General features: G+C 42.3%; 1 protein-coding gene across 1 annotated transcript in view; it reads right to left on the bottom strand.

Annotated features, from left to right (window-relative positions):
- KIF6 (kinesin family member 6) overlaps positions 1–20,559 on the bottom strand; it is a 511,469-nt gene continuing 490,910 nt past the window's right edge. The window contains exon 22 of the mRNA XM_033938641.1: positions 1–754. Coding sequence (XP_033794532.1) covers positions 741–754 — 14 coding nt within the window. The 3' untranslated portion in view covers positions 1–740. The remainder of the gene's footprint in view (positions 755–20,559) is intronic.

Genomic DNA, 20,559 nt, shown 5'->3' with positions numbered 1-20,559 from the left:
AAGCAGAAGGGAACTGAAGCTCATTGAAAGTGGAAGATAAGAAAGACACCGAGATCTATAGGCAAACGAAGAAACCACGAATTGGGACGTAAATGATTTTACAGTCACAAGTACCCGGTAACTTTCATAGACCACCAGTTTAATGATACTAGTGAAAGCTAGCTACTGGTGACTTGCCTTAGAAATTCCAGATCAATAGCAAGGTCATGTAATAGAGGTCAACCCAATTCTCAACTCATTAGCAAAGGGAGCACTGCTCTTAAAATACAGCTTCAAAGAATACATTTAACTCTACAGTATTTTCACTTGGTAGTTCCAGTGTGCTCCTTCTGTTAGAGAAAATTTAAAGACACCGACAACTGATTTGCTGGAAGGAAAGCAATATTTCCTCCAAAAAAGGAATCGGATTTAGTCAGAAAGTCAGAAACTTAATTAAAAAGGTTTTAACAAGGAAAGAAATAGAATGGAAAGGTTTTCTCAAACTATTACCTCCACTGCATAATCATGTTAGCAAAATCAAATCAAAGAACTGTCTATATACACAATTAAGAAGGCCTCGTCCTTTGTGGGGTTTTCAGCACCACTCCTTGGATAAACACATCTATTTTCTGGCACAATGTTCTGCCTCTCTTCCAATGTGAAAGTTCCGCATTCCTTAAGGAGGGTGAGAGTACATCCGAATGCCTTCCTTCCATGGCAGCAAATGCAGGCGAGAACAGCGGGTACCAAATGACGTTGTATTAGTTGCTCAGTCCTGAAAGGAGACAAACATCCAGTCAATCAGATCCCATTTAAGGAACCAACCAAAGGGCAAAATGAGTTCTGGAGAAGGTGGCGTACCACAAAGTTTAGTATTCAAAATACTGCAGTGAGATTGATAGATGGTTTGAAGAGATACGATAGTGTTTTATATTTTATAAGAAACCTCAAGAGAAACATATAGAATTTTTTAAAACTGTTTGTTTGATTCATCATATTATACAGGCAGAGGCTTCCGATCATCTCACTTTGTTCTTTTCACGTTTCCATAATTCATCTAATAGAATGAGTAATACATGTTTATTGCATAAGAACATAAGAATTGCCGCTGCTGGTAAAGTATACATTTTAAATGTCAATTTAATTCTTCTTTTACATATGCTGCTATTGTTATTTGGAATGATTTCCCTATACAAATAAGGACAGAAGATAGTTATTGGAAATTTCGTAGAATGTTGAAAACATTTTTATATGATAGATTGTAAAGTTAGTACTTTTAGTTAAATAATTTTTATCCAAGGAATTACATTTTCCATAGAATTATTATGGCTTCTTTTTGATGTAAATTGCCTTGATCTAAATGGTATTAGAACGATTCAGAAATCTTGCATTCGATTAAATTAATATGTAAACTTCAGCTACCAAAGACCATGCACAGTGGCTGAAAAGATTTTAATTATTTCATTGTAATAATGCAAAAAACTACAGAAACAAGAAGGAATAAATTCAAGCCTGATAATAAACAGTGAGAATACTGAAGACAAAAAATGAACATTTCAGCATATTAAAGGCACTTTTAGAATTTAGGCACTCATATTTAGATGGGTCTTTCAGTGGCGTACCTAGCATATGTGACACCCGGGGCCCATCATTTTTTGACATCCTCCCCATCTGTACAAAAAACATGATTTCTAGTAACAAGCCACATGTCACACATGAGTACCTAGGAAAAGGTAGCATCTTACATACTGCAGTGAGCAGTACAACATTGTAAAACTAAACAAGCCAGACTAGTACAGATCAATCGTACACCGTCAATCCTAACAGAAAACCATGTCTTTCGAACACACAGAACACAGAAAACACCTTCACCTAGTATGTAATCACAAACTAACCCCTCCCCCTTTTACAAAACTGTAGTGTGGATTTTAGCCATGGTAGTAACAGCTCTAACGCTCAGAATTCTGAGCATCAGAGCTGCTACCACCATGGCTGGCGCTAATAAACGCTCCACAGTTTTGTAAAAGGGGGGATAAAATAGAAATACTTAGACAAAGGTTAAATTGAACCAGTAAGAAGTTGGACTCTGCATACAGTGCACCACAGAAACAGTGACAATAAATAAATAAATAGAAAATTTTTTTCTACCTTTGTCTTCTGTGGTTTCTACTTTCCTCATCTTCTTGTAACTCTCTTCCTTCCATCACTGTCTGCCGTCTCTCTTCCCCTATATGGTATCTTCTCTCCTTCTATGCCCCTTCCAGAAACTGTATGCCTCCCCCTTCCATCTCTCCTTTCACCCCCATTGTTCTGGCATCTCTCTCCTCTCCTTCCTTCTCCCACACCTCTCCTCTGCAATCCCTTTCCCTTTTTCCCCTCATTTTCCTTTTCAATTTATTTTCTGCATCTCTCTAGATTACGATCTTACTACCCTCTCATCAATGTCCTTTTTTACTGTCTACCTAAAGCTTGACACCTCTTTCCCTCACCCCTCCAGTGTTTCCCTAACTCAATTCTTTTCTCCCCAACATGTGCCCTCCTTTTATTTATCCCCTTCTTCTATCATGTACCCTCTTTCTCCAACTCTTCCATCTAGTACCTTCTCCTCTCTCTGTCCACTTCCATCCAGCGTCTGCTCTCCTCTTTCTCTCCTCCCATTTCCTTCCTGCATTTGCTCCCTTATCTCACCCATCTGCACTTCCATCCAGCTTAGGCTTCCCACTACCATCCAATGTCTGCCCTTTCTCTCGCCATCCACCCCTTTTCAATCAGCATCTGCCCCCTTTCTCTCCCTCCAATATCCTTCCCCCTTATGTCTCTCCCCTTTCTCTGTACATCAATTCTATCAGCACCACCCTTCCATACCACCCTGCCCCCTTTCTTTCCCTCCACCATTCTTCCATTCCAGCAATCCTGCTTCTTTCTCTCCCTTCATTCAGCAAGGTCCCACGATGATTGTAGCTGCCGGCTGCCAATCCACCCCACTCCGACGTACTTGCTCTGGAGCGGACTCAGCAACCACATGCTGGAAGGTCCCGCGCTGACTCGTCTGCTGACTCTGCTCCAGAAGAAGTAAGTAACATTGGAGGGGTGGACCCGGCTGACGCAGGGAGTTGTGGCAAAGTCCCGCAATGACTGGGTCTGCCGGATCCACCCCCTCCGACGTAACTTACTTCTTCCGCAGCATGAGCCGGCAGACGAGTCAGCGCGGGACCTTCCTGCACCTCAGCACAGCTGCCGACTCTGCTGCAGAGAAAGTAAGTCAGAAGTAATGTGGCCATTTATTTTTTTTCATCAAAAGGGGACATCTATTAATTGACTGTGTATCCTTTCTTTCATTTCTTTCTTTCTGCACTCAGGCCCAACAATTGTCCCTTTCTATTCCCTCCCTCCTTCCTTCCCATGTCCTTAGTGCCCCCAGTGCCTCAGTCCTGTGTCCATAGTGCCCCCAGTGCCCCTGTCCTGTGTCCTTAGTGCCCCCAGTGCCTCCGTCCTGTTTCCTTAGTGCCTCCAGTGCCTCCATCCCATGTCCATGGTGCCCCCAGTGCTTCCTTCCCGTGTCCATAGTGCCCCCAGTGCCTTCTTCCTTTGTCCATAGTGCCCCCAGTGCCTCTGTCCCATGTCCATAGTGCCCCCAGTGCCTCCTTCCTGTGTCCATAGTGCCCCCAGTGCCTCCGACCCGTGTCCATAGTGCTCCCAGTGCCTCCTTCCTGTGTCCATAGTGCCCCCAGTGTCCCGTCCTGTGTCCTTAGTGCCCCCAGTGCCTCCATCCCATGTCCATGGTGCCCCCAGTGCCTCCTTATGTCCCCCCACTACCTTCCAGATTTTGGCCACCCCCAAAGCCAGCCTGCCTGTCTATCTATCTCCCTCCCTCCCTGCCGCGCTAAAGCCAGCCAGCTTGCCTGCTTACATCCTGCCCTCCCTGCCACGGAAAAAAAAAAAAAAATTGCGTCTCCCCTTCCTTTCCCCCGGCCCGCGCCTGCAATCTTACCTCCCCCGCCGACAAGAAGTCTTTCTGACGTCAATTCTGACGTCGGAGAGGACGTCGGAAAGACTTCTTGTCGGCTGGGGGAGATAGGATTGTAGCGGCGCAGCCGGGGGAAAGGAAGGGCAGGAGGACCCGGACCTGGCTGGCTGTGCATCCCCCCAAGCCGTGCACCCGGGGCGGACTGCCCCCCCACCCTCTCCTTGGTACGCCACTGGTGTCTTTAGAATACTAGCATAGCCTAATGCAGAAGCAACTAAATACATATGCATCTGAGTGGGTCCTGGAAGTGAAGTCAGAGAGAGCACCGAAGCGGGCAGCAAATTGGTGGCTGTTTGCGCCATAGTGAACAAAGGGCAGGGTGAAGAGAGGGGAAGGAGCATAGAAATGGCAGGGGGAGGAGTGGGAAGGGGTGGCGGAGAGGAGGAGGGATGCCAACGCCCCTTGCAAGATGGTGCCTGGGGTGGAGCGCCCCCCCCCCACTCCCTCTTACTATGCCACTGCATAAGAGCACACTTAAGCAACGCTCTGCAAATACCAACTTAGCCTTCATAGCATAGATTTGGAAGGGAACTTATACAGGGGCAAAGCACGGATGGGATACAAGTAGGGCTCCCACTTACCCCAGCTAAATATTAGGCCTATGCCTAGTCACCTAGATTCTATTCTACAGCGCTTGCATAAGCTGCTATCTGCACCACCACCACCACCACCACCACCACATACCCACCTGTAAGTGAGATGGCAAGGATACACAGAAGTTACCGTCCTCTGTGAATTGTGCATATAAGCGACAGCCCCATCTATGTCCTGCCTATGCTTGCAACCTTGGGTAGGCTCCCTTGCAGATACACACCATGTAACTTAATAATAACTTTATTCTTTTATACTGTCATAACCAAAAGTTCTAGGCAGTTTACACTAAAAAGAGCTGGACAATCAGCGAAATACAATAATACAGTAAAAAATGCAAATATTTGTAAAATAGAATTTCAATAATAAAACTTTCATTAAGTAATAAACTTATTGGACAAAGTGGTCTTAATTAATTTCCGATAACCTAGCTTGCTAAATACATTTACCTAACAAAGATTGTTGCCTACCAGCTTGAAATACCAGGGTCCTATCTAAGAAGGTCTTATATCTACACCCATTAATTTTTGGATAAGCAAATAAGTAGAAGTTTCTAGTTTCTCTTGATGATCTATGCAACACAAAATGAGGAAAAAGGTAAGCTGGAGACGTATGAAGAAAGGTTAAAAAAACTGCGGATGTACTCACTGGAGGAGCGAAGAGAGAGGGGGGACATGATTGAGACCTTTAAGTATATCACGGGGCGTATAGAGGTGAAAGATGATATCTTCAGTCTTACAGGACCCTCGGTAACCAGAGGACACTCGCTGAAAATCAGGGGAGGGAAATTTCAAGGTGATGCTAGGAAGTACTTCTTCACCGAAAGGGTGGTCGATCATTGGAATGAGCTGCCTCAGCAGGTGATTGAGGCCAACAGCGTGTCAGATTTTAAGAGAAAATGGGATATTCACGTGGGATCTATAGGGGAGTAAGAATCGGGGAGTGGGTCATTGGTATGGGCAGACTCGATGGGCTATGGCCCTTTTCTGCCGTCAATTTCTATGTTTCTAATCCTGATATCAGCTTAAAGCAGATACAGGAAAATGTGAATAATACTCTTGCCTCCAAAGGCAGCCAATGAAGTAAACGATAATATGGACTAATATGGTCGTTCTTTTATAAACCATAGTAACATAGTAGATGACGGCAGATAAAGACCCGAATGGTCCATCCAGTCTGCCCAACCTGATTCAATTTAAATTTTTTAATTTTTTCTTCTTAGCTTTACCCAGTACTGTGCTTGGGTTCCAACTGCCGAAATATCTGTTAAGACTTACTCCAGCCCATCTACACCCTCCCAGCCATTGAAGCCCTCCCCTGCCCATCCTCCTCCAAACGGCCATATACAGACGCAGACCGTACAAGTCTGCCCAGTAACTGGCCTAGTTCAATCTTTAATATTATTTTCTGATTCTAAATCTTCTGTGTTCATCCCACGCTTCTTTGAACTCAGTCACCAAAAACCCCCCAAAAAAACCAAAAATCAATCGAACAGCTGTATTCTGAATTATCCTTAATTTTCTTAGAATTTTTTGGGTGCTCCTAAATAGATGATTTTTCAATAGTCTAAAATAGATAAAACTAATGCCTGCACCAATAAACGATAAAGGATCAAAATATTTTTTTATGGTTCTTAATTTCCACAATGTAAAAAAGCATTTTTGTACCACTACGTTTGTGTGTTCTGCTAGTGCTAAATGTCGGTCTAGTGTGACTCCCATATGTACTAGTATGCCAAACATTTACATATGTAACACCTTTGTTATTGAACCTCGTTAGCTGCTCTTCTAAGTGTTGCTGACCCGCAAGTTGTGGAATTTCTCTTTCTGACTCGTATATCACATTCTGTCCTGAGGATATAGAGAAGCAGGGATGCATCTGCTCAGAACAGAAGCCTCAGCCAGGTGATGCCTATTAATCTTCCTTTCCCCGAGTGTCCTTTCACTGAGCCCATTTTCCAGTGAATTACGTGAATTAGGAGGTATTGTCCAGTTACAAATCAATGATATTTTTGGTCCTTGTTTACAGAACTTGTTTTCCACGTCATTGGCCTCTGCATACATTTTATCAACACGCGTGTGCTCATCCTCAGCTAATACAGCAGAATCAAGCCATCTGTGTGTGCTAACAGACTGATAACACGGGCCAGTTTCAGGTCGTCACGGGATTCATAAATTAATAGCCAAGGCAGGATGGGCAGGGATTCTGCAGACTGAGCTCAGAAGGGATTCTCATCTTTATTGCAGGACCTTCATTTTTTTACTCTCATTTTAGCTTTGAGTATTGGTTCTCGTTTTCTATATTTGTAAGTTTTCAGTGAGGTAGCCAAAACCACAACCCTTATCTCTTATCTGGGTATATGACTGTGGATGCTGTTTATTGACTCACAATAACAAAAACACAGGTAATCAATTCAGAAAATTGTTAAAGCCATATATCTCTTCTCTCTGTAATTCTCCAAATCCTCATTCATTTATACTTTACGTCCCCTACTACAATGTACATCTACGAATCTTATTGTAAACTGCAATGAATCCTTGCAGAGATTTGCGGGGTATAAGAAATTGTATGGTATGGTAACAGAAACAATATCCCTGAAACAATTTTACTCTGAATTATTACTGAGCCTCTGGTGTTTGCAAATTGATTTCATGCCTCTTTATAGTGGATATCCTGAAAAGCCAACTGCCTTTTGAGTTCCAGGACAATCAGCTATTCTGTTGTACACATTTGAAATCCATGTTTTGGGTGTTAGGGATGTGTCATGAAGCCTTACCAACATGCACAAAATTACACTAATATTCCTTGGAGACAGAACAGAAAGGAATCCATTTTTAATTAGTGAACCCAGGTTACTAGCTTGGATTAAATTATAATAGAATTCATAAGAGAAACTGGGAAACGTGTGCTTGTTCGCTTAAGGAAAGACTGCTCAGGGGAGAGAAAAGAGTCCTTACAGACTGCTGACACTCCACTGACTTTAATAACATCAACAGGGGTGTTGTCTCTGTAACCCACAACATATCAACTGGACAGTGCTGTCTGCTGGTATCTTAGAAGGGCCGCAAAAGTACCTATTAGGTAGGGTTTGTCCATTTGTCTGTACGCATCGATTTGCTCGCACATGTATAGGGATGTATGCAAGTGGTAGAAAAGCAGTACACAACTGGGGGAGTCAGCGCCTGCCACCAGAGAAGAGCATAGCAGAGGTGAAGAGCATGCAGGAAAAGACCCATCATCCAGTGGCACATGGTAAGGAGTGGAATAGTAGGCTGGTAGGGACCTAACCCTCATGGGCACAGGAAGGATGTGGAGAATTGTGTCCTGGCGGGGATCCGACTCCCACCGGCACATGAGAAGAGTCATGTTGCTAGAAAAAGTGGACCATCTTACTGGCAAAATCCCAACATCTGCTGGAACAAGGAGGGAATCGTGGCATTGGTGAAAAAGCAAAAGAAGATGGGTGTGGGGCTTTCAAGGGGGAAAAGGAAAGGGAGGGAATTGGGGGTGCAAGGGGAGGAAGGAATTGCAGCATGGCAAAAATCAAGCTGGGAAGAGTACAAGGCTGAAGAAGCACAAGAGAGACAGTGCGGAAGAGTAGCCTTTTGGTTAGTCCAGTGGATTGAAATTCTAAAGCTCCCATTGGGACCCTAGGCATGCCACCCAGCCCCCAACCCCCTCTGGGACTTGGCTTCCAGTAGAATGGTGGAAGGTTAAAGCAGGCTGGATGATTTTCAACCCCCTGATTATCTACACCAATTTCTTTCACCCTTAAGATTTGCACACAAATGTCAACACATAGAATCACGCTCTGTTTTGGAAGTCTGGAATTCTGTGCTCCTTGGACTTTGGTTGAGAAATGATTTTTTGGATTTTAGAAAAAAAAGTGAAAGTCTTTCTCTTCTGAGAAGGCTTTTACTTAAAGAGGATTAGTCTCCCTTATTTTGATTTCTGTTGCTATGTTTGGTGAGTCTTGTTGATTAGTTTGTGATTATTATGTATGGGTTTCTAGAATTCATTGAAAACTACAGAAAACAAATGATTTTAAATAATTAAGCCTATAATTGATATATTATTAGCCCCAGCTTATCAGCAGGGGAGCAAGTTACAACTTTTATTTATTTATTTTCTTACTTAAAACATTTATAAAACCCCCTCCTGCCCAGGGGTATGTGTGATTTTCTGAAGGTCGCTTTACTCCTGGGTGTTAAATCTATCTTGCTACACTGGCTGACTCCAACATCTCTATCGGTAGCTCAGTGGAGAGCTTTACTTATCCAGCATCTGCAGCTGGAACGCCACAGAATCCCTGATTTAGACACTCCTAGAGGAAGACGCCTACAAACCATATGGGAGCCATTTTGGAACTCCTTGACCCCAGTTGCTCGGAGCAGATTATTAAATTTATCACTACCCTGTTTAGTTCTCTGTTACTTTCTGATTAGAGGTTTAAGGGCCGACTTTTTGTTGGGGATGGGGAGGAAAAAAAAATGGAAAATTATTGTTCATAAGATATGTTATACTTGTGCATGGCAATGATATTTCATACCTTGTATTGTGTCTGCATTGCATTGCTATGACAATTTTTCAATAAAAATGGTTTTGAAAAACCCTCCCAAACAAAAACCTCTCCCCTCTCCTCTCCCCTCCCCTCTAATCCAATCCAATCCAAACCTTAGGGCCTGTTTTACAAAGCCCCGAAGCCCTTTAAATCTCTATGGGCTTCTGGGCCTTTAATGAGCTGCAGCCGCTAATGCGGCTTTGTAAAACAGGCCCTTGGTCTTATATACCGGGTCATTTCCACTAGGGACTCGATCCGGTTCACAAAATTAATTAAAAGACAAAGGAAAATGATGATTTGACTGAAAATTCATCTGTTACAATCCCTTATTTATCAGTTAAAAATTTCTGGAAAAGATACGTCTTTAAAGTTTTCCGAAAAAATGTCAGAGAAGGGAGAAGTCTAATTTCTGAAGTGAGACCATTCCAGATTTTTACTAAGGGAAATGACATAGATTTGTAAAAGAGTGCTCTTATTTGGTTGGATCACTTTCTCATGAAATTCCGTATGCATGAGAGGTTTCTTTAAAACTTTCTCCACATAAAGAACATAAAACAGAAGAATTGATGTCAACGTCAACGAGTCTGATGATGTTAGAAGGGTTATTGCCAAAGGACTTTGAGGAGACACAATGTTCCTCTAGATGAGCTAGTAGGGCTCCTTTTATCAAGCCGCGCTAAACCGCGGGACGTGCTAGCTGCTACTGCCTCTTTTTGAGCAGGCGGTAGTTTTTGGCCAACATGAGGGTTAACGTGTGATGAAAAGTCACACGCGTTAACCCCGCTAGTGCGGCTTGATAATAGGAGTCCTTAGTATGACTTAAGACAAGGCTTTAGAACAGTGGTTCTCAATAGTGCTGCCCGATTCAGGGAAAACATTTTTCGATTTGATTCGATTCACTTTTCCTGATAGGGCATATTTTTCAAACGTCCTGGCAGGTTTATTATGTAGCATCTTCACCCACCTCAGCCCCCTTTGCACTGTCCAGCCCCATGCTGGCACTGTAGTGCAAACAAATAAACAAAAAAGACTTTTCCTCTCTCTGTTAGGTCCTAGTTCACGTTCACTGTCTAACACCAGCTCTGGCAGAATACATATTTCAAATCTGACATATTGTAATCATAAAATAGAAAATAAAATTATTTTTTCTATCTTTTGTTATCTGGTCATTTTATTATTCAAATCATGTTAGTTCCAGGCTCTGGTTTCTGTTTGTCTTCTGTTAACTTGCTCGCCTGGCTTTCCTGCCCATTTGACATTTTCTTCTTTCTCCGTGCTCACCATCCATTTTCCATCTCTACTGTCCCTTCTACTGCCATATCCAACATTTCTGCTCCTTTTCCACTGTCTATCATCTCTCTCTCTCTCTCTCTCCCTGCCTTGTGCCCTGGATCAAACCTCTCTGTTCCCCTCCATACAGCATCTCTCTCTTCCTCCCCTCCATTATCATGTGCACCATTTCTTTCTTCCCATGTACCATCTCTCCCTGCCCTCTACCCTATGTCCAACATTTCTCTCTCTCTCTGTTGTTCTCCATTCATGTCTCCTTACCCTCCACCATATGCAGGATATCGCTCTCTCACCTCCTTTCTACCTCTGTTGCATCTGTCCCTTCCTTTTCTCCATCCCATTTCCACCAATTTTCTCCTCTTTCCTCTCCCCCCTCCATGCAGCAGCTTTTCATCCCTCCCTTCCACCTTTGCAGCAGCTTTCCATCCCTCTTATTCCACTGTACAACATCTCCTGACTGACCCCCCCCCTTCGGGCCTCCTAAATAGCAGCAGCGGTGGCAGTGATCAGCTTTGCAAAGGCAGCGCAGTGAATAGACTTTTCACAGCCTGCCCATCAGGGCTTCCCTCTGCCAAATCATCAGTGACGTCATCAGTGATGCAGCAGAGGGAAGGTCCTAGTGAAGCAGGCCAAGAGAAGCTTGTTCACCGCGCTGCATCTGCCAAGCCAATCATTGCCACTGCTGATATTTGAGAGGTCTGGAGGTATGTTTGGAGTCAGAACTCACTGAATCAGTGAGTTTGATTTTTTTAAAAAGTGAATTGATTCGAATCGATTCACCAAGGTGAATTGGTGAATTGATTCGAATCAGCAAATTGGGCAGCACTAGTACCCAAACTGTGGGTTGGGATTGTTAAAAAACCCTTTATTTTGGGTTATGAACCAGTCTACACAATTCAAAGAAAAACTGATGACTGTGGCCTCATCAGCTCATGTAGTGTGAGTTATAGCAGTGGTCCTCAACCCTGTCCTGGAGAACCATCAGCCAGCCATTGTAATTCAGCTTGTGCAAGCTCAGAAGGAAGTGCAAACTATAGAAGTCAGTGCTATAACTCAGTGGTCCCCAACCCTGACCTGGAGGACCACCAGCCAGTCAGTCAAAATAGCCCTAATGAATATGCATGAGAGAGATTTGCATATAATGGAGGTGACAGGCATGCAAGACAAGGTTAGTAAAAATCTTTTTGGATATTAATAAGGGATACTATTTGTCAGATTCCAGTGGTGTATTGCAAGGCTGTCTGATAAAAGTTTTCCTCTTTTTGGATAATACCAAACTCTGCAACAAGCCACCCCTGATGGTGTTGATAACATGAAGAGGAATCTAGCGAAGACCAAAGAATGGCCTAGAATTTGAAAACTAAGATTTTAATGCTAAAAAATGCAGTGTCATAGAATTTCTATGAGCGTTGGAGCATTAGTGCTCCAGGCCATGGTATAAACCTTTACCAGGGCTTAGTAAAAGAGGGGGAAAATTAGCTATTATTTTTGCTTAATGGAGCAAATATCTTGGTATTTATTTATTTTTAGCATTTATATGCCACTGTCCTATTTACATTCAGGTACTCAAGCATTTTTCCTTATCTGTCCTGATGGGCTCACAATGTACTTGGGGGAATGGGGGAATAAGTACTTGCTCAGGGTCATAAAGAGCAGCGTGGGATTTGATCCCATAACTTCAGAGTGCTGAGGCTGTAGCTCTAACCACTGCACCACACGCTTTTGTTTTCACATTCAGCAATGATACATTGATAAAAAGACATTTTATGGAAAAAATATTGCAGTATTTTATTAAATGAACTTTTAATATCTGTACTTTATAATGGGAAATGACAGAAATTTAATATACTTTGCTAATAGCTAAACATGTACACTAGGGTTGTCCAGAAAAATCTAAAATCGGAAAAACTTTATTAATTGAAGTTTTCCTCATGAATTTGTATGTGCTTGATCACAAAATATTTTTTGCACAATTTTTTAAGCCAATCCTGGGGTTGCTCAAAGCTAATGAATAAAAGCACCACCAAAATCTGGTTTTTCCCTTAAAATTGGATGATAATTTTGCATGACTACCAATCGTGAAGTCGCTGACATCATGTTGAAGAAGTTGTCTAACCACCTGACAGAAGAAGTTGCACCATTCATACTTTTCAGCAAACATGTTTTAATCACTGACAGTGATTAAACAGGACAAATGGACATTGCTTCAAAGTTGTTGAACATAGCAGTGCCAGAACAGTTTCATTGGGGCAGGTCGGTTTTCAAGCAGGTAAACCAAAGCACGTCACTGGTAGACTTGGTTGGACTTGAATCACATTTCCTGTTTCATGCTCTTGGTATTACCAATGAATTCAGCGGACAGGTGGTCTGAAGATCAAAACTTCCATACTGTTGAACAGTTTGTCAACACAGTAAAGCTGGTTAACAACACAGCTGAACAAGGTGTTAAACTGATAACTGACTTTTCCACTGACATTATCACAGACCCAGTGCAGCGTGAGGCCTAGTTGCAAAGAGTTGAACAGCATCGCAGGCTTTATCCTATCTCAAGAAGACATTGAGGGCCATATTCTATAAAGGACGCTTTAACAAGCTCATAATTGGAAAAAATAATTAATTGGCCGATAGGTGCCTACCTGATTCAATGAAAGATAGACAGCTAACACCTAAATGGGTGTGTTTGGGGGTGGAGACAGAGATAGGCACGATTGGTGCCTGCAATGTAGGCCAGTAAACCCTGGTCTACATTACTGGCGCCTAAGTTATGTGATAGGCGCCGTTAGGCAGGATTTTGTAAATGGCGTCTAAACGTGATTGACATGCAGCCAGTAGAGAATCTGGCCCTGAGTGCTTGAATGTTTGGAACACCATTGGTAGATGACTACTCCAAAATGTCCATGTTCTCGTAGCTATTAGCAAAGTATTTATTTATTTTATTTTTTGAGATTTCTAGCCCGTCCTCCCCAGGAGGACAAACGGGATTACAATGATACATTCACAATGCTTTTAGGACAAACAATTTAGGGCAGTGTTCTTCAACCATAAGAACATAAGAACATAAGAAGCGCCATCTCCGGATCAGACCTTCGGTCCATCAAGTCCAGCGATCCGCACACGCGGAGGCCCCGCCAGGTATACACCTGGTTTATTTATAGCCACCATATCTTTATATGTGCCGGTCCACAGAAATTTCCTGCCGGTCCACAGGGCCAGCATGTGCATCAGGCCCAAAAAGTGTTCTTCAAGCGCCGGTCCACGGTGCGATCGATGCGGCGTTATCTTCGAGCCAGCTCCCTCTTCCTAAGTGATTCAGTGCACAAAGCCACAGACAGTGGCTCCTATGGGCATCCTGCGCCTGAATCAGAAGCCTTCTCTCTGACGTTGCAACGTTAGAGGGAAGGCTTCCAGTTGAGGCACGGGACGTGCAAGGTGCAATTAGTACTATTATGGGGGCGGGGTCTGGGGTGGACATTGGGTAGAGATGGGCGGGGTCTGGCCCACGACTTAGCCCAGTGTTCAACTGCCGGTCCACAGAATAATTTTTTTATTTCTGCCGGTCCATAAGTGTAAAAAGGTTGAAAAACACTGATTTAGAGTACATACACATTCTTTGGACATAGGATTATGCATATAAATAAGGGTACATTTACATTATAATGTACTGTATTGGCATAAGACAGGGTATATTCATACTATACGAGGGAATTTTGTGTGGGATATAGTGACATAATCTTGACATGTTGGCAGCATAATGTACTATGCTCAATGAGTCCTCAGTCTAGGCGAGTAGTGGTTCAAAATATATATTTCTACTTTTCAAAATAAAGTGCAGATATTGAAGGTTCATTTAATAAAATACCATTAGATCTTTAGCATAAAATGTCAATGTGGGGTTTTTTTTTACTCTGATTTTATTATTACTTGTAAATCGCATCGAATTGTGAGTTTGCGATCTAATCAAACTTTGAAATAAACTTGAAACTTTTTATCAATGTATCATTGGTGAGTGTGAAAACATAAAAGTTAGAGCTATAATACCAAGAAATTTGTTCCATTCAGCAAAATAATAGCAAATTTTACGAAAAACAGAGCTTTATGACTGAGCGATCCCAGGATGGGCTTTAAAACTTTTTTAAAAATTATTTTCTGATCAAGCACAATCAAATTCATGGGATAATTTTCAATTTCCAACTATAGGATTTTCTGGGCAACCCTAATGGCACATGGTTTACTGTCATCTATTAAGGGGGTGACGAAAACAGTAAGCAGGTGGAGAGTTTCAATCCGTGTCTAACTTATTTGTGTTGGTGAAAGTAACAGAAAGGTACAAAGGGTAAACCCAATCATCAAGGAAAAAGCCAATGATATTATTGTCTAAAAGACAATAGCAATTTTGACGGGGTTCAGAGGTTTTTTTCCTTCTCTTATACACTATAAGATTTATTTATTTATTTATTCAATTTTCTCTACTGTTCTCCCAAGGGAGCTCAGAATGGTTTTACATTAATTTATTCAGGTCCTCAAGCATTTTTCCCTGTCTGTCCCAGCGGGCTCACAATCTACCTAATGTCCCTGGGGCAATGGGGGGGGGATTAAGTGACTTGCCCAGGGTCACAAGGAGCAGCGTGGGTTTGAACCCACAACCCCAGGGTGCTGAGGCTGTAGCTTTAACCACTGCGCCACACACTCCCCATTAGGTTAATGTGGTAATTAGATAATGAATTAGGTTACAGACTGTCCGATTTCAGTGTGCAATTTTTGATTGTTTGAATGGAAATTGATGATTGGGTTGAAGCTGATATTCCATATTCTTCCGCTTGTTTGGAATATTTTAGAGGTACATAGGGTCTCATCTTTTCTAATTGGGCTTCCTTGTTGGACATGAAACACCACCAGAGATAGATGTGGGAATAAATTCGGTGCTAATTCTGTTAGATGTTAGTGGCCTTTGACTCAGCTCTTCATGCTCTGCTATTGAGTTGTTGGACAAATGCAAAGTTACGCACATTGAGAAGAATCATCCAAATCATAGTAACTAGATGCTAAGGTCCACCTTAGAGGTCAGCACCCAGGAAAAAGATCTAGGTGTCGTTGTAGTCAATATGCTGAAATCTTCTGCTCAGTGTGCGGCAGTAGCCACAAAAGCAATCATTAGGAAAGGGATGGCAAATAACACTAAGAATATTACAATGCCTCTGTATTGCTCCATGTTGCAACCTCACTTTGAGTACTGTGTTCAGTTCTGGATGCTCAAAAAAGATATAGTGGAATTAGAAAAGGCTCAAAGAAGAGTGATAAATGATAAAGGGAATAGGACTCCTCTCATATGAGGAAAGGCTAAAGAGTTTGGGGCTCTTCAGTTTGAAAAAGTTGAAGGGGGCTATGATTGAAGACTACAAAATCCTGAGTGGTATAGAATGGGGAAAAGTGAATCGATTTTTTACTCTTTCAAACATTACAAAGACTAGAGGTCACTCAATGAAGTTACATGGAAATACCATAACAAAAAAAAGGAGAAAATATTTTTTTCACTCAATGAATAGTTCATCTTTAGAACACGTTGCTCATACCTGCCCTGAAGAAAGTTTGAAAGTTCATCAAATGCAATAAAAAATGATCACCTTATTTTTCTTTTGTTTTATTTATTACCTGGAAAATGATACACACAGCAACACCACCATTTTATCCATAAGGCACATAGGTACCCATTCTAAAAACACATTGAAGACAGTGGGAAGGACAAGATAAAGAAATGGAAGAGCAATCCCAGGCATCATCTCTCCACGTGTAGTCTTCTTATACAGAGAGAACTCCTACCAATTCACCCTCATAGTCTGGGAAAACAAGGGTTACAGCTTGACCAAATTAAGGTTTTGTGTTTTTTTTTAAGGGCAGGGAAGCTTAAGTGCAGGAGTGTTTGCTTTGGATGGTGGAAGGTGGCTGGACAGCTGTTTATTTGACAGCCATTCCTGTTAAGTGGAGGGATAATATAAAACTTGCACCAGCTGCTAAGGTCCTTGCAGCATGCTGTCAGCAGCACTCAAGCACTGATGCAAAGTTACTGCTTAAAGGGACAGCAGCCCTGTTTCCTAAGAACTTGATTTTATGGTTAAATAATTTTTATTGAGCAGAGAACTAACAGATCCAATATTTCTTACAATTAAACAAGGCTCTACCATTTACTGTTTTCTAAACGTCCCCATCCCCCACCCCACCCCCTATCCGGAGTCCCAAAAGAACTAACTCATATATACAGACACATAATTAAACATATATTCAATAATTCAAAATACGACTTCTAGACACAGATGTCATAGTATTTCAAAAGGGTTCCCAAGTGGCCGTAAAGTGAAGACCACATGCTGAGGAGAGGTCCGGAACACTCCGGCGTTCCCAGGCTAGCACAGTAATCATCTGAAACCTCCACAAGGAAAGCGTAGGGACAGTTGGTTCTAACCACAACAACAAAATGCATTTTAAAGCAGACAAGATTGACCATCGCAGAAAGATCCTAGCTCCAGGTAGTCTAGGATGGTGATAGGGTAAGACCCCAAAAAGTAGTTCTGGTGTAGGACGTACTGTCATCTTCCAAATATGTCCGATAAAGGTAAATAAGCTGGACCAAAAGGATTGAACAGCCGGGCAAGACCAAAACATATGGCCAAGGGTAGCTTCCAAAAATCCACATGTCATACAGCATGGAGAAGAGCGTAATTTAGCTTGATGCGCCCACTTAGGTGAAACAAATAATCGAAATAGCAATTTATATTGCATTTCAAAAAAGTATATATATTTCCTTAAAGAGGAAAATTGGGTTACAGCAGTAGAAATAGTGTCATCTGGCAGTATAACATTAAGATCCTGTGCCCAAGCGATCTGGTATTTTGCATAGTCAGGCAATGGGGTCTCATCTTTCAGATAACAATGATAAAATTTAAGAGGCACCATCATTTGGGAGTCTAACGTGTAAGCCGTAGACAATGTTTCACGTTTGGCAGTGTCCAAATTAGATCGCTTAAGGGAATTCAAATAGTGATGGATCTGCAAATATGCAAAACAGTCCCTATCAGTCAAATCATATTCTCTACATAACTGGGCAAAGGATTTAATGGTACCATCCCGATGGACTAAATGAAACAAATATACCAGTCCCTTAGATTCCCAGTAAGTAAACCGTGAAACCCCCATTCCAGGCAAAAAGTGTCTATTAGAACAAATAGGCAGGAAGGGGGACTCACGGTGACTAAATCCATGAAATCTGCATATCCATGCCCAAACCCGTCTCAAAGGCATGCCAAACAACTTTGGTCCAGGATGAGAGGGGGAGGACGAAGAGATAGAATGTAGATATGCACTGAAATGATCTCCCGAGAAACAGGTAAATTCTATGGAGGTATTGGAAAAAATAGATGGTCCCCTGAAATAATTATTAATATGGCGCATACCGCAACTGATGGTTAAATAACGAAGATTGAGTAATCCAAGGCCCCCTTTGGAGAGTGGACGTGCTATCTGTTGATAAGATAATCGTGCCCGGCAGCCCCTCCAAAGGAAGTATTGAAGAGAACGGGTATACTTGGTCTCGTCTCGAGTCAAAAGATATAAAGGAAGAGTTTGAAATATATATATCCAGGAGGGAATCACAATCATATTAAGTAATGCGATTCTACCCATAATAGAAAGAGGGAAAGTGTGCCATATACGTAGCTTTACTAACAAAGAGCGGAACAAAGGTTCTATATTGATGGTGTATAAAGTGGAAAGATCTGTTGGGATCAAAACTCCCAAATATTTAAAATGGGTGTCAGCCGATTGCACTGGAAAAACGCCCTTCCTTTGATGACGCAGAAAGGCGTGGGAGGGCATAGCCATTGATTTATCAAGATTAATAACCAGACCCGAATAGAACCCATATTCCGCTATTAAATCCAGAGCCACCGGAAGAGAACGTGTTGGGTTTGTTAATATAAGCAATAAATCATCTGGAAATGCCAATATTTTAAGATTCTGATCGGCTATATCTAACCCCTATACCTCTGTAAAATTACGCAGGGTACATAAGAACATAAGAACATAAGAAGCGCCATCTCTGGATCAGACCTTCGGTCCATCAAGTCCGGCGATCCGCACACGCGGAGGCCCTGCCAGGTATACACCTGGTTTATTTTACAGCCAACCATATCTTTATATGCCTCTCTCAAGGAGATATGCATCTAGTTTGCTTTTGAAGCCTAGGACTGTTGATTCCGCAATAATCTCCCCTGGGAGAGTATTCCAGATGTCAACCACTCTCTGTGTGAAGCAGAACTTCCTGATATTAGTCCTGAACTTGTCCCCCCTTAGCTTCATTTCATGTCCTCTTGTCCGTGTCAAATTGGACAATGTAAATAATCTTCTCTGCTCTATTTTGTCGATTCCTTTCAGTATTTTGAAGGTCTCGATCATATCCCCACGCAGTCTCCTTTTCTCAAGGGAGAACAATCCCAGTGTTTTAAGTCGATCCTCATATACCAGTTTCTCCATACCCTTCACTAGTTTAGTTGCTCGTCTCTGCACCCTCTCCAGCAGTTTTATATCCTTCTTTAGATAGGGAGACCAATGTTGGACGCAGTATTCCAAGTGGGGTCTGACCATTGCCCTATAAAGTGGCATTATAACTTTCTCCGATCTACTTGAGATTCCTTTCTTTATCATGCCCAACATTCTATTTGCCTTCTTTGCCGCTGCCGCGCATTGTGCCGACGGCTTCAGGGTCCTATCTATCAGTACACCCAGATCCCTTTCTTGTTCACTTTTTCCCAGAGTTGCACCTGACATTCTGTACTCGTATTCCTTATTCTTACTGCCTAAATGCATTACCTTGCATTTCTCCACGTTGAACTTCATCTGCCATTTCTCCGCCCATTTTTCTAACCGACACAAATCGCTCTGGAGTTCCTCACTATCCTCCTGCGATCTGATTGCCCGGCAGAGTTTTGTGTCATCTGCAAACTTGATGATCTCACTGGTTGTTCCGTTTTCCAAGTCATTGATATAAATATTAAAAAGGATCGGCCCAAGTACTGAGCCCTGGGGTACACCACTAGTCACTTTCTCCCAGTCGGAGAACTTCCCATTTATGCCCACTCTCTGTTTTCTGTTCTCCAGCCATTTGCCTATCCATCTTTGTATATCTCCCTCTATGCCATGGCTTTGTAGTTTCCTGAGAAGTCTTTCGTGTGGAACTTTGTCGAACGCTTTCTGGAAGTCCAAGTATATTATGTCCACCGGCTTTCCACTATCAATTTGCTCGTTCACGGTCTCAAAGAATTGGAGTAAATTCGTCAAACACGATTTCCCTTTCCTGAATCCATGTTGACTGGGTTTCATCAAGTCGTGTGTGTCCAAGTGCTGAACTATGCTATCCTTGATCAGTGATTCAATCATCTTGCCGGGGACAGACGTAAGACTCACAGGTCTATAGTTGCCCGGTTCTCCTCTCGATCCTTTTTTGAAAATTGGCGTGACGTTTGCTTTCTTCCAGTCGTCTGGTATCTGACCAGTTCTGATTGACAGGTTTGCAAGTTTTTGCAATAACTCTCCGATTTCAACCTTCAATTCCTTCAAGACTCTTGGGTGAATTTCATCCGGTCCAGGGGATTTGTCACTTTTAAGTTTGTCGATCTGATAGTATATCTGATCTAAGTTCACTTCAACTGTGGTGAGGCTGTCCTCTATTTCTCCTGTAAACAGTTTCTCTGCTTCAGGTATTGTTGAGGTGTCCTCCTCCGTAAAGACGGACGCAAAGAAGGAATTTAGTTTGTCTGCGATTTGTTTATCTTCCTTGATGTACCCTTTTCTTCCCTTGTCGTCTAGGGGTCCCACTGCCTCTTTTGCAGGTTTTTTCCCCTTCACGTATCTAAAGAAGGGCTTGAAGTTTTTGGCCTCCCGGGCTATTTTTTCCTCATAGTCCTGTTTTGCATCCCTCACCGCCTTGTGACATTTCTTCTGTTCATCTTTATGTTTGTTCCAGGCTTCGGTTGTCTTCGTGCATTTCCATTTTTTTAAAGAGTCCTTCTTTTCTTTTATGGCTTCCTTCACCTGTATGGTAAGCCATGCCGGTTCTCCTTTG

This window comes from Geotrypetes seraphini, chromosome 3 (genome assembly GCF_902459505.1).
Source record: "Geotrypetes seraphini chromosome 3, aGeoSer1.1, whole genome shotgun sequence".
Lineage (NCBI taxonomy): Eukaryota > Metazoa > Chordata > Amphibia > Gymnophiona > Dermophiidae > Geotrypetes > Geotrypetes seraphini.
The sequence above is the reverse complement of the archived record's forward strand: the minus strand, read 5'-3'. Positions and strand labels throughout refer to the sequence as shown.